The 24,824-nt window shown below is 43.2% G+C and overlaps 1 protein-coding gene and 1 long non-coding RNA gene across 8 annotated transcripts in view; one reads left to right on the forward strand and one right to left on the reverse strand.

The window, feature by feature from the left end:
- The window catches only part of CLYBL (citramalyl-CoA lyase), a 233,515-nt gene that overhangs the window by 30,910 nt on the left and 177,781 nt on the right, over positions 1 to 24,824 (reverse strand). For 5 of the 6 annotated variants that reach the window (XM_044927103.2, XM_044927102.2, XM_025262636.3 and 2 more), the window contains exons 3-4: positions 5,404 to 5,592; positions 1,377 to 1,478 (exon numbers count right to left, since the gene is read on the reverse strand). In XM_044927103.2, the coding sequence (XP_044783038.1) occupies positions 1,377 to 1,478; positions 5,404 to 5,592 (291 nt within the window). The remainder of the gene's footprint in view (positions 1 to 1,376; positions 1,479 to 5,403; positions 5,593 to 24,824) is intronic. The other variant, XM_044927104.2, reaches the window with a different exon arrangement.
- LOC112578407 lies at positions 35 to 5,124 on the forward strand. 2 transcript variants are annotated; one of them, XR_006543990.2, is made up of 6 exons: positions 35 to 169; positions 637 to 842; positions 1,234 to 1,329; positions 3,962 to 4,195; positions 4,311 to 4,482; positions 4,995 to 5,124. It is a non-coding gene; the product is annotated as an uncharacterized LOC112578407 (long non-coding RNA). The 2 variants fall into 2 exon arrangements; XR_003102656.3 differs by lacking the exon at positions 1,234 to 1,329.

Here is a 24,824-nt window from a genome sequence, read left to right on the forward strand (position 1 = left end):
AGGAGATCCTCCAACAATAAACATAAAGCCGCAGGAGAAAAGGAAAGAATTTAAAAATCAAACTAATTGAATTATTTGCTTTGGGATCAAGATTTCTCAGTAAATGGTCTCAGGATTAAAAACAAACAATACAGAACTCTACAACTCCAGAAGAGAAAATAAAAACGCAGTAAGTCATCCAAGATATATTAATAAGCAACTTGGACATTTCTTGGTGAAAATAAAGATGAATAGCAGTCATCTTAGACACGACCGTGACTCTGGAAAGGTGGAGAGTCAGCATGCTAATATATGTGGGTGGGGAAGACATGAGGAAGGGTGAGAGCACTGTTGATCAATTTCAGGGGCTGTGAGCGCTTCTAAGTATATTATGAATAAAATGGCAAATCAGTGCTTCAACTGAAATCACTGTATGAGTCTAGTTGCATCTAGGAAATATGCATCGATTATATCCTCAGAATTCTAAGGCAGGATGGGAGAATTTGTGGTTCCTGGTGTAAATGTGCTGATGCAGCTCCCCAAGCGTCTGCACTCTGCCCCTCCTGCACGGGCCAGCAGGTCTCAAAGTTCCCTCTCCGAGCCCTGGTTCACATATCACCTCCCCCGTACAGCTGGACTTTCTCTTTTTGTTTTTAGGTATTTCTCCTCTCCTGCCCTCTGAGATGGGGTGCTACAGTGATGTTTACAGGTCAGATGGAACGTGAATGAAGCATATTTTGGATAACAACTTAGATGGCCACTGATCAACAGGAAGAAGAAACAAGCTGGCTATGAATTTGTTAAGGCACATAGTTCAATACGATTATACAACGGTGAAAAAGCTTGGCTCAGCTAATCTTCTCGTATGTACATTAGGAAGTATTTTACGTTTTAATGTGGCAAGTTGAAATAACATAGAACAAATTAGTGTGTACACTAACTCAAAAACAGTAATCTTGGCTATTAGACATTATAGTTAATGTTGCTACAAACAGGCCTGAAAATTTCCCAGTAGATGGCAATTGTCACAAAAGAATAATTGAAAGTTAATTCATAAGGGTGACATATGTTCATGTACACTTATTCTATAAATGAAATAATTCACAGCAAAAATTTACAGTGATTAATTAAAATTAATGCCAGGAATATGTAAATATTTCATTTAAATATTTAGGACTAGGGAGTTTTTTCTTGCTACTTAGCCAGTTTCTTTGTTTTCTAAGATGCTCACAGCCTGGTTTTTGGATGTTACAGATAACACATGGTGCTCAAGGTTTACTGTGCTTTATAAATCTTTCTAGAAAAATATTTTAAGCAGATGCCAAGATTGAAAACCAAAGTTCTTTTCAGGTAATAAATAAAATTCTGACTTATTAGCCATATTATGGATTTCTTACCTTAAAACTGAGCAAACCCATTGCAGTTTCCACAAAAGGGATTAAATTCATAGGTTGTTCAAGTTTTCGGTTTTTTAAGTAGAATGAAAATTTGTCTGAAAGCTAAAATTAAAAAGTGTCATAAGTGACTAGTGGGGCAAAAATGTACAATCATTGAACTCTAGAATAGAAGTAGTATTTAAGTCTTTGACCTGAGGAAGTAATACACAAAAGAATTTAAAAAAAAGAAAAGAACAGAGGAAAACAAAGTTTCCAACAAATGAAATAGTAAAACCCCAAACAGTATCTTTTTTTTTTTTTTTTCCTGAAGGAGCAATTTGAGGCCTAGGAGTTAGAGGTGGAAGGAGAGATTCTTGAGTTTAAATACTTTCCTTGAGAACATATTTACTTAAGACCTCTCGCCTCCATTCTGTTCAGTGCAAGTGGCAGGCCCCTAAAACAATGAAGGCTCGCTCTACCTGCCATTCTGGTTTCGTTTCCGACCCAGAAGGACATCAGTGTGACTGTTCAGCGGCCTTCTACGTGGAATCCATATTATTCATTATAGCGACATTACCCTTTGTTCTGAGGTTTTTCTCCATAATTTTTTAGCTTACCTAGGAAGACCTTAAAAAGGAAGTTTAATTCTTTGAAGACCAAAGCTCGCCAATTTTTTCCATGAGACCAGTTCACAGCTAGCTCTGTGCTGTCAGTGGGGTAGCCCAAATTCCAAAATCTATCATCTGGAAACATACAAAAGCTCTCACACAGATCTCCCCCAACCCCTTTCAAAGGGGGAAAAAAAAAAAACCCCACCACACTCTAAATTGTAAATCTATTATGTCCATCTAGATCTAATAAGATGTGGGGAGATAAAAACACACACATACACACACACACACAGGTATGATAAAGATATTTTTGTAAATAAAGATAAAAACATATATATCCATTTTAAATTTGAGGAATATTCAGCCATTAATGGATATCAAAGGAAAAGGGAATTTTAATCATCTCTCCATTCAGTCTCAGTTGGGTAAATCATATCTAAGAGATTTGCATAAATATAAACCATCAAAGACTTTTCATCTTCAAAGGGGGTTTCAAGACCCTATAAGCTTTGTACTGTAATCATCGCAGGTCACCGCCCTGCAGGAACAGGGCTGCTATGGCAACATAAAAAACGAATGCTTAAGGCTTAGCATAATATTCTGACTAATAGAAAGGAAACTCATTTTAAAAGCTGGCAGCCTATTTACCAGAAGCAGGATTAGAGGTGTTATTTCCCCTTTTAGCTGCCCCCTCCTTGCCTATGCAGCGTCCCTCCCCCTCACAACCACCAAAAAAAATCTAATCACTGGGATCTTTAAAAAGCTTTTGAGCAATTTGCAGTAACTTTACAATTAGGCTAAAATAAATCACAGCTTTCAGTAATGAAGAATTATTCCCAGTTGCACCCACTGCCCCTCCCTTCCTCGACACCATCATCATCACCTCCTTAGCAACTTTACAAGGGAAGGAATAACTCAACCAAAATAGCAAGGAGGAAGCGAAGGCTACAATTTCAGGGGACAAACATATAGTATTCCATGAGAATGGAAAGAAAACATAATTTATGTCACACTGAAGCTAGAAAATGGGTGATAAAATATTAGTGGTATTACCTGTGCAGCCAAAAAAAAAATTTTTTTTTTCTTGTTAAAAAAAACAAAACCTTGAAACATCACTTGTCCCATTCTTGGTGATAATAGTTATAACTGCAAAACCTGTAAAGAACTGGGTAAATCTTTTACAACCCCTTCCCTGGTTCCTACTGAGAAAAATCGCTAATGCCTTTTGTTTTTAAGCCAGGAGGGGCATTTAAAAATTAAATATTCTAGCCCATCCTCCTCCTCCTCCTCCTCCCCTTCTTTCTTAAAAAATTGCATTAAGTACTAACACAAAAGGTAACTAGTGGAGAAGTTTCAATTAATTTTTTCAAAAGGAGACGATTAAATGTTTCCGGCCTGGTAAAGTGTTCATTTCAGCGAGGTGGAGGGGACTGGGGGGGTTGTGTTGGGGGGAGGGAAAGAAGGGGGAAGATCACAAAGAGATTGGGGAGGAGATGAAGTAGCCGGGCTCAGCAATTCTTTCAATTCCAGTGCACACCCAATAGTGTGCTGGAAGAATGCACCCCGTTCGGGATTTGTGGGAGAATTGTCCCGCCACAAAGGAGGCAGAGTCACGCTTGTTATAGTCCAATAAGCCGTGCCAGTCAAACAAGAACCCACACTAGCGACAAAAGGCCAGTAAGAGATTCTCACACAAAAGAAAACAAGGAAGCCCATCTTTCAGTTGTGCATCAGGCTCTGGGTTTTATGCTTCACATAAATACAAACGGAGAGCAAAAAATAAACAGCCCCAAAGACTTCTGTTAACTAGAAATCCTATTTAGATTTCAGTACTTTCCTCACAAGCCAGGGATTTAAAACAGCGCACAGAGGCTGTGGCCGAAGGCCGGGGTGAGCCCTCCCCTCTCAAATGAGGGGTAATAACGGTGATAAATAGGCATTAACTCAGAATCCAAAAGGGAACAGTGACTTCAGATTCCATTTCAATCAACCTAGGACACGTCCGGATCAGTCGGACCTGGAGGATGTGAACCTTCTCTCACCAGCACCTCCCAGCTGCTGGGGGGTGACCTGGCCCAGGAGAACTCTAGTTTGGAAAGTAAACAGGGGCCCTTGAACGCAGGTCTTCAAGAAGACGCCGCGAGGAACTGTCCAACAGAAAAATAATGGCAGCTGCGTGTGTCATTCTGAACTTTGCAGTAGCTGCATTAAAAGAGAAGGATGAAACAGGTGAGTTTCATTTTAATAAGAGGTTTATTCAACCCAGGGTGTCTGAAATATTATCAGTTCAACATGTCATTGACATTAAAAATTACGGAGATGATTTACATTCTCTTTTTTGCAGGTGGTGGGTATGTGGGGAGAGTGCTGTGAGGTCTGCGAAGTCCTGGGTGTGTTTTACACTTACTGCACATCTCAGTCTGGACTGGCCACACTTCAAGTGCTTCCACCCACGTGTGGCAGGCAGCCACGGCACTGGCAAGCACAAAGCCGACACAGCTACGAGGGCGGAAAAGGTGAGCAGTGTCTGGGTGTCACGTCTAGGACTCGGTTGTAGCCACCACCTTAGAGGTCACCTCGGACATGGCATCAAACCACTGTCCACACGCCCTTATCACGCCTCCAGCACCTGGGTGCCATGGGCCCCCCCACCCCTGACTGGCACAATGGAACCACCCTATATTCAGCAGAGATCTGCAGCATCACAGTGACCCCTAAATAAAATCTAGCCCCACCCAACCCCCCAACCCGGGTCCTGCTTTAACAATGAAAACAATCATAGTATAATTAGGCCCATTTCAAAGTTTTCTTAAGTAATTTGACATGCCAGGGTTTTATTGGCTGAAAAGTCTGTCATGAAACAAACACACCTGTCAGCAATTTAAAAAGGATGAACTAGGGAACTGTTCAGGAAATAATATCTGTGCTAATTAAAACCACTAGTTAAAAGCTTCCTGTCTCTTCCTCCAGTTGCCCTAAGGAGTGACCTTTTCCTCTCCTCCTTTAGGTTCATTTTTTTCCTTTGCAGTTAATGTGCTTTCGCCATGCCATCCGCGATGACTTCAAATCAACCTGCCTAAGAGCCATGCACATCTCTACTCTTCCAGGTGGAGGGGTAGGGCCTAGCTGTCTCTAGTCCCGGGTAAGCTGGTTTCCAGGGTTGCTCTAGAGGAAGCTGTTCTGTCTAAACCACATATCTGTGCCGGCAGCAGAAGCATCATTTCAAGTGTAGATTGTTTTCTGTTGAATCTTAGGGCAAAGCCAGGTTCTCCTTGAATGCAGGATATGGTCTTTTTGGTTCCTTTTTCTCGGTTCCATTTTCCTCTGCTCTGTGTATGCATTTTCAAAACCTGAAGCATCCAAACCCTTCCTTTCTTGCTACTCCTTCTTAGCCGCTCCCCAGTCTTTAATTAAAGCAAAGTGTATGAGCTACTCACCCACTGGATTTCTTCAGGACCTTCGACCTTCGGGAGCATGAGGCTGGAAGGAAGGACCCGAGACTGCAGGATGGCCTCCAGGTCTTCTTCTGCCAGACCGCTGGACACCGAGTTGATCCTCACACACTTTTCAGTTGGGCCCAGGTCAAAGTCTTCAAGAGTTTTTACTATTCTCAATCTAGCTTCATCCTACAAGTGTAGATAAAATGTATCTCCTTAGCTTATGTGCCATTGAGGGGAAACACAATCAAACCATCATGAAATTCTTATGTGGGTTGAGAGTCTGAGCATCATTACAGTGCCTACTATAGCCACCAAGTAAATGATGTTTGAAATGATGGGCAAGTGATTGATTTCCAGACTTTATTCAAGTTGACTAGAGCAGAGATGAGAGCCATTGTAATGCATGCTGGTGAAACTCTAAATATTTAATAGTGGTCTCATCTTGCTCATTAGGGCTTCCCCAGTGGCTCAGCGGTAAAGAAACTGCCTGCAAAACAGAAGACGCAGGAGACGTAGGTTCGATCTCTAGGTCAAGAAGATCCCCTGGAGGCGGGCATGGCAACCTACTTTTGTATTCTTGCTGGGGAAATCCCATGAACAGAGGAGCCTGGCGAGCTATGGTCCATGGGGTCTCGAAGAGTTGGACATGACTGAAGTGACTGAGCATGTACGCAGGCACTTGCTCATTAGCATTACTTTTCCATTGGGAAGATAAAATAATTACTGGGTCACATTTATTGAGCATTTACTAAGCACTAGGCATGGTACTAAGTGTTCTACCTGCATTTTCTTTTTTAATAAATATAAGAAACTAGGTAACTTATGGACTAATGGTAGTCTTGACTGCCAGCATATTCACATTAGGGAAAAAATAAGGTTTTGTTTTTCTCTATCTACAGGCTTCATGCTTTTTATTCACTTAAAAATTATTTTGCAACTGTGTTGAATCTTGACATTCAATTAAGAAGGTGCTCACAGGAAAATGACACTCCCCGCTACAAAAAAGCTCCAACTTCTTCACATGGAAGGCAATAATATCACCAAGAAGAAATCCCTTCATGAAGCGGTAGACAAATACATATTTTTTTCCCTTTGATTTGACAGGCTTTGCTCCACAGTTAAGTAAAGCTGAAAGGTTGAAAATCTGCTTCAGAATTTGAATTGTCCCCAGAAAAACTGTACAAAATTAAACATGTTCTTTACTGACTTTTGAGTTGGGGGTGATGAAGGTGGGGTAGGGGCTGGGGAGAGAGGAGTGCGTTGAGGGCGTGGGGGCTGAAATCAAGAGGAAGAAAGCACTTGGGGTCATTACTTCCTGCCAATTTCAGTTTCAAAAACAAATTCCTCCCACTTGCCAACAGCCCTCAACAAATTCTCATTGTCAGAATGAACAGTTATCAAAAGTAGTTTCATTTGAGAAGGGGTTTTATGATACTAATAAAACTTTAAAGCTTCTCACTGCTGATGAATGTAGCTTGTGGGGAAAAAAAAAGTCTTAACAATATACAGCCATTTGAACAGCCATAGTTATCTAGGAAAATCACAAACCAAAGCGGAGAAAAAAAAAACAATTATTTGAGCCAATATTGAGTCAAAGTCCAATCAAGGAGACCAGCCAGGACAGTAGATTTAAACCAGACGGATGTAGGTCTGCGACTGGGTGGATGCAGGGAAGACCTCCAAACGTGGTCTGAGTTAAACAGTGTGAGGAAACGCTTAGGGTTGTCAGCTCGGAAGCAGAGTCCAAGGGAGCAGTTTAAGACAGCTCTGTGGAGTCCTGATTTACTGAGCTCTGACTGCTAATAATTAGGCCAGCTTAGACGAGAGCTTGTACTAGCTACCGTGGGGGAGGACGCAGCCACGGTGGCTGGGCTCTACCACGCTGTGGGCTGTTCTGCAGGGACAGAATGTTTCCACTTGCTCTATGTGCCCTCTTGCTACGATCACTGAATAAGAAAATCCTGATGGGGAAGAGCAGAAGTCAACTCACTAGGATGGTTCCCAGGCTGTCTGTGACTGTCGGGAGAAACGATGCCTGTGTGTATTTAGATCCATGGCCTCAGAGAACCCAAGATGTGCTAATGCTCCATGAAGCCTGGTGCAGCTCTAGAACTCAGGGTGGCTCCAGCTCAGAAACGTTTCAACTTCCAGGTTTTCCAAGGGCAGGTCGGGTGTGGAAAGGGTCTCCTGAGACAGAGTGAATGGAAAATGGAAGGGAACTAACCAGATTGTTTAGGCTGTAGTGCATTTCATTTATTTGTTTATCGCTTTTTTTTAAACTTTTTATTTTGTATCAGGCTATAGCTGATTAACAAACACTGTTGTGATAGTTTCAGGTGAACTGCAAAGGGACTCAGCTGTATATACACGTTTGATCCATTCTCCCCCCAAACTCCCCTCCCATCCAGGCTGCCACATAACATTGAGCAGAGTTCCCTGTGCTGCACAGTAGGTCCCTGTTGGTGATCCATTTCAAACATAGCGCTGTGTACATGTCCATCCCAAACCCCCTAACTATCCCTTCCCCCTTTCCTTCCTTCTGGCAACCATAAATTCATTCTCTAAGTCTGTGAGTTTCTTTCTGTTTTGTAAGTTTATTTGTATCGTTTCTTTTTAGATTTCACATGCACTTAAAGAGTGTCATACTGAGTGAAGTGAATCAGACAGAGAGGGAGAAACATCACATGAAGTGCAAATCTGAATCATCACTGCCATCCTCCCAGTTTAATCTGCACGTGTAAGATCCCCCGCAACATCCGCTTCCTAAATCGTTAATGTTGGGGTCAAACAAAATCTGACCTCTAAGCTGTTTAGTCGTTTCACTTGGATTTGAAGGAGACTGTTTGTTCAAAGCTCATGTTCTAAACCTGTCTGTGATTTTTATCTAAAGTCAGATTGCCATGGTTTCGGCACATTCTGGTTTACTTAGTAAAATTCGGCCCTTGTGAAATTGGCTGCAAATGAAGTACCCCATTCCAATTTTAGGCATAATCTGATTAGTACTTTTCATGCTATAATAATGAGCAGTGAATACTCAGCATTTTATTAAACTCTTTTTTTTTTTCCCCTCTTTCTGGCTCAGAATTCAAACCAAGCTCTTTCCAGTTCATCATTCTATACCTTTCCAAAAAAAGATGGTCGCTTTGGAGGTATTTTGCCACACAACACCCTTATTAACAGGCTGTTGCTTGTGACAATTTACATAAACCAAGTGTGCATCCCTCTGCTATGTATCCTAAAATATCCAACAACTTCCCTGAATTTACACCAACCAACAAGCATGTGGATTTTTTTTTTCTTTTTGGTATTTTAATGGTGAAATATGTTACTGTGCTAGCAAACACACCCATGCCATCTGTTGGGTGAGAGGAAGGCAGTTTCTAAGAACAATTAGGTTTAGTTCTGGGTGTTCAGCTAGAGAGAGCCACAGTCCACCAGTTGTGAAAAGAAAGAAATTCTGTCCGTGCTATTCTCTCTCCCTTTCTAACACGGACCTTACCTCTTGCTACCGGCTCTCTTACATCTCTTTCATCTCTATCACCTCACTCCCTTTACGCTTTCATCCTCTTTCCCTCTCTTTTTCCTGTTTGTTCCTGACCATCCTTCCAAGTTCCATCTCATTAGGGGGATTAGTAAGACTTGGCCTGGCAGACACCACCTTCTCAGAAGGGCTATATGGATGATCTGCTGAGATTACTGGGAGGTAAGTGGTCCCTGGAGAAAGGAGGAAAAGGAAATGGAGGCAAAAAAAGGCCACTAAGAAATGAAATTTTTGGTAGGCTGAGGGCCTGGGGGCAAGGGTGGAGGGGGTCTTACATTGTTAACAAAACAGGTCTTCCAAAATAAGGTTTAGTAGGAGCTGCATTCTAAATGTGTGAACACTACAGGACGGCCTTGGTCAGCATTTCTCAATGTAGGATAAACTCGTCCTTCTAAGACCTGACAACCTGAAAAGAGGGAATAATGAATTTAAGGCCTTGCTCAACAATTACATTAGATTTTTGCAGAGACTTAATTAGCATCGTGTGTTTGGAGTGGTCTGATTCCAGAGGTAGGGTCTGCAAAGGTCACAGAGCAAGTTGGCACAGGTCAGAATGTTCGCAGGCCCTGGGTCTAAAAGGTGATGTTACCAAAGTTCCCACATTTCAATCGATATTTCGTGCCATGGGCTGCTCAGTGCAGTGGACCAGGGGCTAATAAACTTGTCCTTATACATAAGCCAACGGATTATGTGACTCTGTCTGGGCCGGGAACCAAGGCGTGCTATGATTTCAGAGACCAGGTTCTTATCACCTGGGGAAGAGAGACACGCTCTGCTGACGTAAGAAAGCAAATAAATCAACCATCCCCGAGACCTGCAGACTCCAAAATGAAAGGAGAAAATATGCGTGCAGTTGGTTCACTTGGCACCCATTAGAGCTAATAACTAATCATCCTCGCAAGTTTCGAGCTCAGAATGATCAAATCTGCAAAGAAAACAACATCCGTCCACTTTTACACTCCAGTGGAAGAGGTGGTCCCTCGCGGCAGGGCGGCACAGTCTCGCCATCTGGAGAATAAATCGAGTGTGAAGTACAGTATAGTTTGGGACCAAGCTCCGTGGCGGCAGCTCAGCAGTCAGTTCATTAGTTCCAAACTTGCAGGGATTAGAGCGGCGTCACTTCTTCTGTCGGATAGGAAGAGACAGACAGGACCCGAGATGCAAGGAGGATGGTGACAACCAGGAGGAGCCCCTTGGGCTTATTTATAAAACTACAAAGTATAAACATACCCAAATAAGTGTCTTAAATAATAGCATTATCACAGTTTCCTAACGTCTGAATTAGCGCCTTTCTCTTCTCCTACCCGCCCTCCACCACCCCTGAACCTTGTCTGTTAACCTATACTTTATTTTCCGAGGAAATCGCCAAGACAACCCTGAATGCAACAGGAGCAGAGGGAAAGCCATGTGGTCGAAAGGAGATTTGGGAATTAAGAAATACAGAAGGGTTCCCAGCTCCAGAGAGATGCTTAATCTGTGTGAATTTTTTAAATGAACAATTAATATTCTTATCCTACAAAAGGCAAATCACCACACCACATACCCAGAAACACTAGTGAATTGTCTTTTCTGAATTTGTCCAGTTCACCTCACTTCCATTTTATCTAATTCATCAAATGATGTCGTAAGCATGGACTGGAACAAATTTGGGGCAGAAGGCCCTGATATTAGCATCTATACGAAATGATTTTTGGAAAATTTTGAGATTGATTGGTTTAAAATAAAAGGTTCTGATGCATTGTTCCATTTAAGGATGTTCTTTTCCGTGTAAGTTCTTTTTAAACATTAATATTAGAAAACAGAAGTGCCTGTGACATAAACAAGTCATCATTAGTAAATTATTGTATTTTTCTGATAAATATATCATAATCACAGAGACTGTTGTGGTGACTGTATTAGAAAAAAAGACAAATTTTCATTGATTACTGCAACCTGGTAGTGTTTCTTCGGGTAAGGTGATACTGTTGAATTTTCTGGCCCATTGCTTTTCCCACATGGAAAAAAATCTTGGTTTACCCAGGTTTTTTTGTTTTGTTTTGTTTTGTTTTGAGCTGAACCATGCAGCATGTGGGATCTTAGTTCCCTGATCAGGGGTTGAACTCATGTCCCCCGTGATGGAAGCACAAAATCTTAAACCACTGGACTGCCAGGGAAATCCCAAGGTTTGTCTATTTTCAAAAAAAGAAAATCTACAGCAATACTGAACATACTATAAGTTCCCTGGCACAACAGGGAAGCCTGGTGTGCTGCAGTCCACAGGATCTTGAAGAGTCGGACACGACTGAGTGACTGGACTGAACTGGCTTAAAATTTCATTTGTTGATAACACCAAAAGCACAAGTAACAAAACAAAAAATAAACAAATTGAACTTCATGAAAATTTTTAGATGCTGTACATCAATAGAATAAAATCAATATTAGCAGAATAAAGACACTATCAATAGAATAGGAGAAGATATTTACAAATTATATATCTGATAAAAGAATACATATTCAGAACATATATGGAACTCCTAAAACTCAACACCAAAAAAACCCAAACAAGTCAATTCAAAAATAGGCAAAGGACTTGAACAGACATTTCTCCTAAGAAGATGTACAAATGGCCAATAAGCACATGAAAAGATGCTCCATATCATTAATCATTCAGTTCAGTCACTCAGTCGTGTCTGACTCTTTGTGACCCCATGAATCGTAGCACGCCAGGCCTCCCTGTCCATCACCAATTCCCGGAGTCCACCCAAATTCATGTGCATCGAGTCAGTGATGCCATCCAGCCATCTCATCCTCTGTCGTCCCCTTCTCCTCCTGCCCCCAGTCCCTCCCAGCATCAGGGTCTTTTCCAGTGAGTCAACTCTTCGCATGAGGTGGCCAAAGTATTGGAGTTTCAGCTTTAGCATCAGTCCTTCCAATGAACACCCAGGACTGATCTCCTTTAGAATGGACTGGTTGGATCTTCTTGCAGTCCAAGGGACTCTCAAGAGTCTTCTCCAACACCACAGTTATTAATCATTTTTTTTTTTGAAAGTTGCTCAGTTGTGTCTGACTCTTTGAGACCCCATGGACTATATTGTCCATGGAATTCTCCAAGCCAGAATACTGGAGTGGGTAGCCTTTCCCTTCTGCACGGGATCTTCCCAACCCAGGGATCAAACCCAGGTCTCCCACATTGCAGGCAGATTCTTTACCAGCTGAGCCACAAGGGAAGCCCTATTAATCATTAGGGAAATGCAAATTTAAACTACACTGAGATACCACTTCATACCCATTAGGATGGCTACTATCAAAAAACCCCCAGAAAAACACAAGTATTGGGGAGGATGTGGAGAAACTGGAACTCTAGTGCAGTGCTGGTAGAAGTATAAAAAGGTACAGCTGCTACAGAAAATAATAAGGCAGTTACTAAAAAAATTAAAAATAGAATTAACATATGATGCAGCAATTTCACTTCCGGGTATACACCCCAAAGTACTGAAAGCAGATCTCCAAGAAATTATTTGTACATCCATTTTTATAGCAGCATTATTCACAATAGTTAAAATGTGGAAGCAACCCAAGAGTCCACTGACAAAAAAATGTGTGTTAGTCGCTCAGTCGTGTCCGACTCTTTTTGACCCCATGGACTGTAGCCCACCAGGCTCCTCTGTCCATGGGATTCTCCTGCCAAGTATACTGGAGTAGGTTGCCATTTCCTTCTCCAGGGGATCTTCCCAACCCAGGGACTGAACTCAGGTCTCCCTCATTGCGGGCAGATTCTTTACTGTCTAAGCCACCAGGTACTCAGACAGAAGAATGGACAAGTGAAATGTGATAAATACATACAATGGAATGTTATTCAGTTTTATACAGGAAGGAAATTCTGACACATGCTACAAGATGGATAAACCCCGAAGACACTGAGTTGTGAAATAAGCCAGTTACAAAAGGACAATAATGTGAATGTACTTAATAATCACTTAATGGTACACTTAAAAATGGCTATGATGGGGCTTTCCAACGGTTAGGAACCTGCCTGTCAGTGCAGGGGACACGGGTTCAATCCCTGGTCCGGGAAGATCCCAGGTGCCACGAGGCAATGAAACCTGTGAGCCCCAGAGCCTGGGCTCCAAAACAGAAGCCACCACAATGAGAATCCCGTACACAGCAACTAGCAAGTAGGCCTCCCTCACTGCAACTCGAGAAAGCCCTCATCCAGCAACAAAGACTCAGAACAGCCAATAAATAATAAATATTTTTTAAAAAGAAACACATGGTTTAAAAAATGAGTATGATGCTAAATTTTAAGCGATGTGTACTTTATCACAATAAAAAAATGAGGAAAATGTTCATTTACTGATTTCATCCCACAAGTTATTACATTCTAGGCACTCTGCTCTGAAACTGTAGCTTTTGGTACAGCAAAGTTTCTGATGTGTTTTTTATGAGAGACTCTTTAAAACAGGTTTATTTAAATGCCAAATCAGCTTCCATTCAAAGGACTGAAAAGGCTCAGGATGTGTATGAGGGCGTACTTTGGCATATAGGTAGCTCTTTAGGTCTCTGTTTTTAATTCTTCTGGGTATATACCTAGGAGTTGAATTCCTGTTCCATTTAGTAATTTTATATTTAACTCTTTGAGGAACTGCCAAACTGTTTTCCATAGTGGCTGTACATTTTACATTCTCATCAGCAATGTAGCGGAGTTCCAAATTTTTCCACACCCTTGCCAACACTTATTTTTCATTTTATTTGTTTTTGATAATAGCCATTCCTGTGGGTGTAATAAGGTATCTCACTGTGGTTTTGATTTGCATTTCTCGAATGATTAATGATACTGAGCATCTTTTAATGTGTTTACTGGCCATCAGTACACGGATCTCCCTTGACTTATGATGGAGTCACGTCCCGATAAACCCATTGCAAGCTGAAAATATTATCAGTTGAAAATGCATTTAATACACCTAACCTACTGAACATCAAAGGTCAGCCTAGCCTGTCTTAAACGTGCTCTGAACACTTAAATTAGCCTACAATGGGGCAAAACCATCTAAACATGAATATCTCATGTAATTTACTGACTACAGTCTTTAAAAGTGAAAAACTGAATGGCTGTCTGGGTAGACCTCAGGACCACTTTGCTGACTGGGAGCTGTGCTTCACTGTCACTGCCCAGGATCACAAGAGAAGATCAGATCACGTAACACTTGACCAGGGGAAGATCAAAATTCAATATTCAGACTATGGTTTTCATTGAATGTGTATTGCTTTCCCACCAGGTGGATCACTGTAAGTCAAGTACCATCTGTATCTTCTTTGTAGAAAAATCTATTCTAGTCTTAAATTTTTAAAAATGGGTTGTCTTTTGGTTGTCGGATTATAAATGTTCTTTATATATCCTAGATAGTAAATCCATATCAGATATCTATGATTCACAAATATTTCCTCCCCTTCTGTAGGTTGTCATCTCACTTTCCTGACGGTGTCTTATAATGCACAAAAGTTAATTTTGCTGAAGTCCAATTCATCTATTTTTTTCTTTGGTAGCTTGTGCATCTGTGATCATTTTGTGATCATTACCTAATCCAAGGTTACGGAGATTTACACCTATGTCTTCTTCTAATAGTCTTACAGTTTTTACTTTAACATTTAGTCTTGATATACTTTCAGTCTACACATTTGTATTCAGTGTGAGGTAGGGAGGCTTGTGATAGTTTTACTTTATGGTTTCAGTCCTCATCGTTCAATAAAATACAATGAAAATTCCTTGGAAAGAGAAAACTCAGGTGGAAAGAAGGCGCTTACTCCCCTGGGACTCTTCACTCAGCTCTGCCCTCGCCCCTGACTGGAGAGTGGCTGGTGTTTAGCCTTCCCGTTCCCAAGGCTCTGTCCATTCCACATCACCATTCTGCTAGCTCTTCCTCTTTCACTTTGCCCTTTCCCCACCTGATAGCTCAGTTGGTAAAGAATCTGCCTGCAATGTGGCAGACCCCAGTTCAAGTCCTGGGTCAGGAAGAGGGAGACCTGGGTTCAATCCCTGGGTTGGGAAGACACTCTGGAAAAGGGAAAGGCTACCCACTCGAGTATTCTGGCCTGGAGAATTCCATGGGCTGTATAGTCCATGGGGTGGCAGAGTCGGACACGACTGAGTAACTCTCACTTTCACTTTTCCCCACCTGCTCCGAGTGGATTTTCCTCAACTCTACATGACAGGCCTTGTGTGTGTGTGTGTGTGTGTGTGTGTGTGTGTTTCTGAGGACCTTGCCAGACTGCCCCATGAGCCTCTGAGGGACCTCAAACCCACACCCATAGGGAAATGTCAAGCTAGTCCCAAGAAGGTGTCCTGCATGGGCAGAGCTGTGTTTTTAATGTTTCTTGTTAACTTTGAGATTTAATAGTGAGGCTTTGAGGTACACTTTACACACAACACTCTGAAAAAACAAAGTATTTGCTTACTAAAGGCTGGCATAGCCTTTCTCAATGTCAAGAACAGCGACCACACTCATGTGACTGGAGCTCTGGAATCTGCAAGTTCACAGCTCTCTCCACTCATTATTTGCTTTGTTCTCACTCACTGCTTGTTCTAAGCCTCAGAAGGGCTGTGGTATTTCTGTGTTCCAGCTGTGCAGCAGGGCACAGGGAGCCATGAGATTTGTTCCAAGTGGACTATTGGAGGGAGGAGGGAGGAACGGGGGCTGTGACTGCTCTCTCCTGGGGGTGAGGGGTGCTGGGCAGCGGCCACGTCTCCATGATGGGAAGGATCCGGAGGACAACTGTACAATGTCTCACACGTGAGGTGTTTTATGTACTGAAGACCAAGCTTCTAGATACTTGAAAACATTTCGGTTCAGTTCAGTCGCTCAGTCCTGTCCAACTCTTTGAGACCCCATGAACTGCAGCACGCCAGGCCTCCCTGTTCGTCACCAACTCCCGGAGCATGCTCAAACTCATCTCCATGGAGTCAGCGATGCCATGAAAACATTTAGATAACTGATAGGGTTTGTCCTTTTTAAAAAATGACTGCTTGTGATTCTGAAAAGAACATTTCCTGAATATTATTCTCACATTTCGACCCGATGTCCGTGATCTGGAGCAATTAAAATTTCTTAACAAGTAGGATAGGAATCAGTCAAATGTTACCCACCATGCTGTGGACAAGTGTGGAGGAAGGCAAAAGACACATGTCACTTTATACACACATGCTAAGTCGCTTCAGTCATGTCTGTTCTGTGACCCTACGGACTGTAGCCCGCCAGGCTCTTTTGTCCATGGGACTCTACAGGCAAGAGTACTGGAGTAGGTTGCCATGCCCTCCTCCAGGGGATCTTCCTGACCCAGGGATCGAACCTGCGTCTCTTTCATCTAACTTTCTTTGGCAGGCAGCTTTTTTACCACTAATACCACCTGGGAGGCAACTCACTTTATATTGACATGTAAATCAATGCAGGAAGGTATCACCCAGTTGCAGGGTCACAAGGCTCATAGGATGAGAAATGAAATAACAGTTTGAGTCAGTGGCACAGTCATTAGGATGTGGGACTCAGAGGCAGGAGGGGACACTGCGGGCTGAGAGCAGAGGCGGGGCGGTTGAGGGTTTCTGCAGGTGCAGAGGAGAAGGGATGACCCAGCAGAGAGCTGGCAAAGGGCAAAGGGCAGAGGCAGGAAGAGTGAGTGAATAAAAGGACGGATGATCAGTACCTGTGACCTTAGGGAGGGGAGGGGCCGTGCCAGGAGACGGACAAAAAGCCAGAAGATTCCCAAGCCGGCAGAGGAGAGCCCAGGATTCAGGAGGCCCTGTTCCACCGGGGGAGGAAAGGGTGATGGGGTGGGTGGGACAAGGGTCACAACTATGGGGTGACTTCCCTGGTGGTCCAGTGGTGAGGACTCCAAGCTTTCCGCTGCAGGCGGCGCAGGTTCCATCCCCGGTGGGAGAACTAACATCCCCACGTGCCGCGTGGTGGAGCCAAAATAATAATTATAATAATAATCATGGTAGTTCAGTTCTGCTTCCACAGCAGAAGCTGTCTGGTGCTCAAGCCTGGACTGCGGGAGGGTCCACCCTGCAGGCCCCGAGCACTAAGACGAGGATCCTGCTTGAGGCCGCCCTGCGCATGCTCGGTTTGGGGGGCGGGGGCACGCGCTTCCAGGGAGAGAGGGTCTCGGGTCCCAGAGCCACTGTTTTTGCCTTGGGAATGGGCGTTTGTACGCATTCTGGGATCTGAGTGAGGGCTGTCACAGTACCTTGCGAGCCCTTGAAAGCGAAATGGAAAGTACACGTGGGGCGGGAGGGCCAGCCCGCCGCCCTCCCCGCCCCTTCTAATTGGTCTCTCCCCACCTGGCCTCTGTCGGAGAAGGTGGCCTCCTGCCCACCTCGTGCAAAGCACAGCCCCAAGCAAAGCTGCCCTCTCCCTCTCAAGGGGCTCTGTTTGTGTTGGGTTGGAAGAGGTAATTAACTGTTTTGGTTTAAAAGCCCTCCTGCTGGGCTGCAGTCTGCGTGGGAGAATAAAAGTAAACAAGGGAAAGGAGAGCGTGTCATCAAAGGACTCTGCCCTTATCTGGCTTCCTTATAAGGATGAATTCGGTGCTGCCTGCCACAGGTGTCACGGATTCCCCACACAGGCCAGGGCCGCGGGTCTTACATTCTTTTTTTTTTTTAACAATAAATTGAGAGCTATCGGTTCATAGTTTAATGAGGCAGCCTTGCCGTGGTTCCGCATACGCACCAGGTAACAGCCGTGTCACCTGAATCCTGGCCTGAGCAGTTTTACTGTGATGCCAACATATTCTGGCTGATGACTTCCTTTACCTCTCAAGCCAACAGTGAGATCCATGGTTAGAAAGGGATCCAAACGGTCTTAATGTAAATATCAAGAAACGGTTTTCTTATGGTCCTGATGAACCTATCTGTAGGGCAGGAGTAGAGACGCAGAGGAAGAGAACAAATTTGTGGACATGGTGCGGAAGGAGAGGGTGGGACAAAGTGAGAGAGTAGCGCTGACATATATACCCTACCGTGTATAAAGTAGATGGCCAGTGGGAAGCTGCTGTGTTGCACAGAGTTCAGCTCCAGGCTCTGTGATGATCTAGAGGCGTGGGAGGGAGAGGAGGGAGGCAGGCTTGTGAGAGAGGGGGTGTATGTAATACAGAAATTGATTCACTTTGCTGTACTGCAGAAACTAACACAGCATCGAAAAGTGACTATGCTAATTTAATTGCTCAGTCGTGTCCTTCTCTTGCGACCACATGGGCTGTAGCCCGCCAGACTCCTCTGTCCATGGGATTCTCCAGGCAAGAATGCTGGAGTGGGTTGCTGTTTCCTTCTCCAGGGGATCTTCCTGACCCAGGGATCAAACCCAGATCTCCTGCGTTGCGGGCAGAGTCGTTACAACTGAGCTAGGAGGGAAGCATACTCCAATTTAAAAAAAAGATTTTAAAAAAGGATAAATGGAACAGAATAAAGAGTCCAGAAAAACACGCACCACACCCAAACAAATATAGTGAACTGAACTTTGACAAAGGAGAAAAGATATCTCAGTGAAGAATGCTTAATCTTTTTTAAAAAACAAAAAACAGTTTTTTCTTGTAAGCCAATGCTTCTTCATTTATGGGGCTTCCCTGATAGCTCAGTCGGTGAAAAATCTGCCTGCAATGCAGGAGACCAGGGTTCAATCCTTAGGTCGGGAGGATACTCTGGAGAAGGAAACGGCAACCACTCTAGTATTCTTGCCTAGGAAATCCCAAGGACAGAGGAGCCTGGTGGGCTACAGTCCATGGGGTCGTAAGAGTTGGACACGACTTAGTGACTCAACTTCAACTTCTTCAACTTTCTTTAATTAATTATATGGAAGAAAACATTCATTTCCCTGCCCATCACCAAATTTTGGAGGCAGGTGGGGCTTTTTCTCTGTGAGGCTGCACTAAGGCAGGTTAGGATGGAGCTTGGCTGCAAAACTGCCTGAGTCAGTGCCAAGTCCTTCAATATCACTTTGCTAAGGTGCTGACACAAAGGATCTTGTCTCCATAAGTAGGAAGTTATAAAAGCTTACAGACAGAAGTATAAATGTCTAATGATAAGGCACAAACAACCGTGCAATTAAACAGACTAAGCTAAGGGGAATTTGAGCTGGCTATGGGTTCAAGGTCTTGACTCCTATTCTGGGCAGGAAGCTCTACCCCCTTGGCAGAAGAGCATCCCAAACAGGATTCTTTCCATTCCTTAGTGTTAATTAATCTTCCTGGCAACTATGAATGAAGAAATCAAGTAACTGAATAAGCTCTGGGATGGCAGAAAGAGAATGTAAAGAAGTATTTCATGCAGTACCTTAAACTCATTATTCTCACAAACTGCTTTTAAGGTAGTGAGGCTTCACAGCTAAAAGGAATTTTAAAACTCCCCACACAATATTACCAATTGGTTCTACCTTTGTTTCTTTTGATTTCCGTTGCTCAAATGTATACTCGCAACCTTATTTTTTAGCAGCCAATCATTTATTTTTCATGGCTTGTTATTGTTGCTTGTCTCGCTTCCTAGTTATTTCCCAAAGAAAGTGGTAATTCAGAAAGAGTTTTTTTCTTTTGGGTAGCAGATGTAAAAGTATATTTTAAAGGGTAGAACGTTTCCATCTTATTCCTTATACATTTTATTTTATTCTAAAATCAATGAGGAAGGGAATTCTCTGGCAGTCCAGTGGTTAGGACTCTGCATTTTCACTGACGGGGCCTGAGTTCAATCCCTGGTTGGGGAACTAAGATTCCAAAAGTTGTGAGGCACAGCCAAAAAAAAGAGAGAGAAATCAGCAAGGAAGGAAAAAGAAAAGAAAAATACAGTGTGTAAACTAAAAGAATGGAGGGTGATGATAGCCATCAGAAGACTCTATTTTTATTTCTATAATTTTGTTTTTATTATTTTGCCACACTGTGGGGCATGTGGGATCTTAGTTTGCCCACCAGGGATTGAAGGCGTACCTCCTCCAGTGGAAGTGCAGATTCTTAACCACTGGACCACCAGGGAAGTTCCAGAATATTCTATTTTTCAAAAGGCAGATTCTGCCCTATGAAAACTAAGCTTTGGTTACAGTGAAGAACCCTTCTTCAAGGACCAGGCTGCATGGAGGTTTCTCTCTGCTGACTTTACTCCACAAAATGGAAACCATGGAGAGAGTGGCAAAGCCCAGCGTCATCTTCCCTAGCTCACAGATACCAGATCTTCTATAATTAAATGTTTTCCTCGAGAAAATGCTAATAAAACAATGCAGTGGCTGGCATTGCCACACTTGGTTTTCATTGCGTTTTACACCTTTTCCTCTTGCCAGCTCTTCACGTTGACTTTCATTCCTTCGCTGGTGCCAGGCAGGCTCACTGTGGAACCACTTGGGTTTTCTTCCCTCTTTCTGCACCCGGTGAATTTTCATAAAGCGTTTAACGTGAGAACAAGCAGGTTAATCTGCCGTGCCGGTGAGCCAGGCTCTCGGAAGGCCCCCTGCAACACTGCCATGTTTTGGCGTCAGAGTCAGAGGCCTGGGTCCCAGTGGTGGGGACGCTTGCCAGAGCCTTCTCTGTGCAGACACCAGGTGTGATTTAGCATAACAGATTGTGCGGATGCTCAGCGGCTCCTGTAACCCGTGCGTCAGAACCAAATCGCAGCCTTCGTGCAAGATGAAGACGAAGAGTCTCGTGGGCTAGACATTCTGCCAGGAAAGGCTTCTGGACATAGAGGAAATGGAGAACCACCCCCGCTCCCCGCCCTCACCCTTGCAACAAACGCCTGGTTTCAGGAACACTGACGTTCTCCTTCATGGTGTCAGTTCAAATCCCCTGTCAAATCACAATGCTATTTTCCTCTACTGACAGACATGTAATGAGAACCAAAGATCGTTTTTCATAATGTATAAAGAGAATACGCAAAAACAGAATTATAACAAAATTTAAAAGCTCACTGAATGCAGGAGACTTCTACAGTGGTCCAGTGGTTGAGATTCTGTGCTCTTAACACAGGGGCTTGGGTTCAATCCCTGGTTGGAGAGCTAGATCCCACACGCCGCAACTCAAAGAACCCGCATGCTACAACTAAAGATCCGACATGCTGCAATGAAGACTGAAGATCCTGAATGCCACAGCTAAGGCCTGGCACAGCCAAATAAAGAAAGTAATAAATAATTTATATTCTAAAAAAAGCTCACTGAATCCAGCCTTTGCTCTACATCAGCTGACATTGACTCCAAATGCTGATGCTCTAGGTGTCAGCTCTCATGGCAATAATTAAAGAGACTGAGGAGGACTCCCAGGGAAGAGAACTTCCCTGGTGGCTCATACGGTAAAGAATCTGCCTGCAGTGCAGGAGACCTAGGTTTGATCCTTGGGTCGGGAAGATCCCCCGGAGAAGGAAATGGCAACCCTCTCCAGTATCCTTGCCTGGAAAATTCCATGGACGGAGGAGCCTGGCAGGCTACAGTCCATGGAGTCGCAAAAAGTTGGACACAACTGAGCAACTTCACTTCACTTTACTTCCCAGGGAAGAAGCCAAACCTGGTGGCCAGCACAGTGTAGATCCCAGGGATGAGAAGAACAAGCTCCCTGAGGACGACAAGAACAGGGAACCTAGAGAAAAGGACAGGCTCCAAGCAGAGGCACAGGCTGCCGCCATAGGGAGAGTGGCTGCAGTCACCCAAAAGACAATCTTAGGACAAACTTAGCAAACACGACTGCTGGAACTACCTGCCTTTTTGTCAAGATCACTGCCACAGGGCAACTTACTGCTCAGCGACGTGCAGTGAGTTACTAGAGAGAACCAGTGTGTTCCAATGCTGAGCAATATGGCTTTGGAATGGTGTCTGTGTGCTCAGACATCCAAAGTCCCTTGAAAACAATGATGTACGGGCATACACGGTTCAGAGGACTTGTCTCTCATTTGCCATCACAGCACTCCTGAGGTGTAGGCAGGGCAGGTATTATTACCCACGACTGTCTGAAGAACGAGGGATTTATCCAGAGATTCCACACTAGTCAGCAGTCGAGATGAGGATGAACTCAGATGCCAGGCTTCCAATCTTGTGCTCTGTGTGTAGAACTCCTCTTTGCATATTTTATAGACTCTGATTTACCCAACAGCCTATAATCAACTATTTGTGTTCTGTTTAAACTCAGCTGATTCTGTGGTTGGCTACCAGGAGTCCTGGCCAATACAGGGATCATATACACATGCAAGATCCCATGTCTTCTTCACACGACAGGTAGGGAATACCTTTTGTACAGGACAATCTACATAATCATGTGTAATGACTACAGAGTCTTCTATTGCATGGGTATGCCAAAATTTATCTAATCAATCCCCTTATGATTAAGATTTAAATTTCCCCCAATTTTTTGCTATTAATTCACTCATTTTATTCAACAGATATTTACTGAGCACTCTTCATGTGCCAGATACTATTTTAGGTAATGAAGACAACAGCTCCCTGTCTACATAGAACTTACATTCCGGTCAGAAAACAACTAATAACCAAGTAAACTAATAAACAAATGCAGGCTATGAAAAGATCTAATAAGAGAACAGAATTTAGCAATGGGACAGCTGTATATGAATATCAGAGAACATTCATCTTAGAGCACTTGTCTGAATAGTCCCTTAGGATAAATCCTAGAAGTGCAAATGTAAGGTCAAAACACAGGCTCATTTAGATACCAAAAGAGGGCTATGAAATTCTGTCACAGTCCTCATCTAAACTGGCTTTGAATCCAGCAAGTCTAGGTTTCAGTCCCAACTTGGCCGGTGACTGGCTCTCTAAGAGACCGAAGAGGCTCCTATCTACTGCACATCTCTGCGCTTCAGTGTCCTCATCTGAGAAATGGGGGCAATAGAAGTGCCTGACTCAGGAATTGGTAAGGATTGAAAATGATGTGACATAAGGGGTTAATAATGTTAGATGAAAAAAAAAATACTCATTTAAACATGTACACTAAAATTGCTTTTTTAAAAAGGGGTGGGGCTTCCCTGGTGGTCCAGTGGTTAAGAGTCTGACTGCCAGTGCAGGGATACAGGTTCAATCCCTAGTCCGGAAAGATCCCACATGCTTCGGAGCAACTCAGCTCATGTGCCGTGACTACTGAAGTCCTCACTCGAGAGCCTGTGCTCCTCAACAAGAGAAACCAGCAAATGGAGAAGCGCAGGCGCTGCAAAAATAAATAAATGAGGGGCATACAAATTTAAACTCCCGTTTCTTGGTGCCCAGCCACTTTGGGTTGGTTCTGAGATCAAACTAGCTTGACCTGTCTGTTTTCCAGAACCCAGCATCCACACACCAGACCTGCACCCAGGTGAGGACTGGAATGGGACCTCATTCCAGTAGCTCTCATGTCCCTAGTGCTCAAACCAAAGGGAAACGCAGGGGGCTGGTCTCCTGGTGCTGAGGAGAGTCCCCAAAGAAGCCCACATACTCACGGATGGCGGGGCAGCCTGCCTCCCGAATCTTAGACCTTTCATTTTGTAAGAAATCAGATCTTACGTACCAAGTCTACTTTCCTACGGGTGCCATGGCCTTCTGTTGGCTGGATCCCTCAGCAGGGCGGGTAGGTCTAGCGTGCTCACCGCTACTTGATAAAAACCACAAATAGCAACCTGCTGAATGTTTTCGTTTCAATGTAGAAACTCCAAACTGGAATCTTGACCTGGTGCCTTGGCAGCACTGGAAGGCCACAGGTTGCAGATGGCAGATGACTCACTGCCCTCTGAAAAGGTCAATGCGGTTGGTCCAAAATGTGACCACATCCCACTTCTTCCTTTGTCCATCTGTTGTGGTCTAGGAGTGACAATTTTAAAGTTTCAAATTTGGACTGTATATAAGCTGGTTTCTCAAGCCACATCCAATATGGTTTGGCAACCAGTACTACTCTGGTGTGGTTTGACCAACAAGGTAGTAAAGAACATGAAGGTGTCTATCTTTTTCCAAACTGTATGCACAGGTCACCTCTTTGAATGGAGGTGGTCGGGATTAAGGTGGCCAGCCATGCAGTTGATTCATAAGAAGCCTGGTAAGAAGTTTTGGTTGATTACGACGATAGACTAATTCTTCATCTACTCAGTGTGCTGAACACCATAGCTTCCATTGTTGTCTTCTTAAATCCAGCTATTCTTAATACCAGTTTTTCAGTTTTTCAAAAGCGTGTTAAGAATGTTGTTTAATAACATAGGAACACGGAAAATCACATTTCATAAAAGTCAGGCTTTGACTTCTTCCAAAGCCAAACAACATATGTATTCAGAATTTTTTTCTTTTTGACATTTCACCTTTTTAAAAAAGAATGTTTAGATTTTTTTTTTTTTTGGCCATGCCATGCAGCATGTGGGGTCTTAGTTCCCTAACCAGGGAATGAGCTCTCGCCCCTTGCATTGGAAGGAGAGTCTTCCAGGAACTACCACTGGACTGCCAGAGAAGCCCTTGACAACTCACATTTAACTGCCATGGAACATATACCACAAACGGTAGCATTACTAAAACAAAAATTCTATGTGTTTAGGGCCTGAAAAATTGGTTTCTGAGTTTCTTTCTGGCTTCAACATTCAACATTCTCTGTATAGCCCTACTCTGGTCAACTGTCTAAGAGAATCCCCTCCTTCCAATAGTAGAAATATGTACCCTTATGACTTCTTTTTGGATAAAAATAATAACATACTGCTGGCCTAATATTTTAATGGCACAAAATATCTAATATTTGAGTATTCTTTTGCTTTAAATATAAAAGCTTACAATCTTTGTCATTTTAGATGGAATAGGTTTTTAAAATTTTGCTGAAATTTATTATTTACCTTTAAAATACATCTAATATATAATTATTTATCCATAATCAAAGAATAGATAGATAATGCCTATCAATCTTTACTGTTTGTTTTTAAAAATTTTTGGCC

Source organism: Bubalus bubalis, chromosome 13, assembly GCF_019923935.1.
Source record: "Bubalus bubalis isolate 160015118507 breed Murrah chromosome 13, NDDB_SH_1, whole genome shotgun sequence".
Classification (NCBI taxonomy): Eukaryota; Metazoa; Chordata; class Mammalia; order Artiodactyla; family Bovidae; genus Bubalus; species Bubalus bubalis.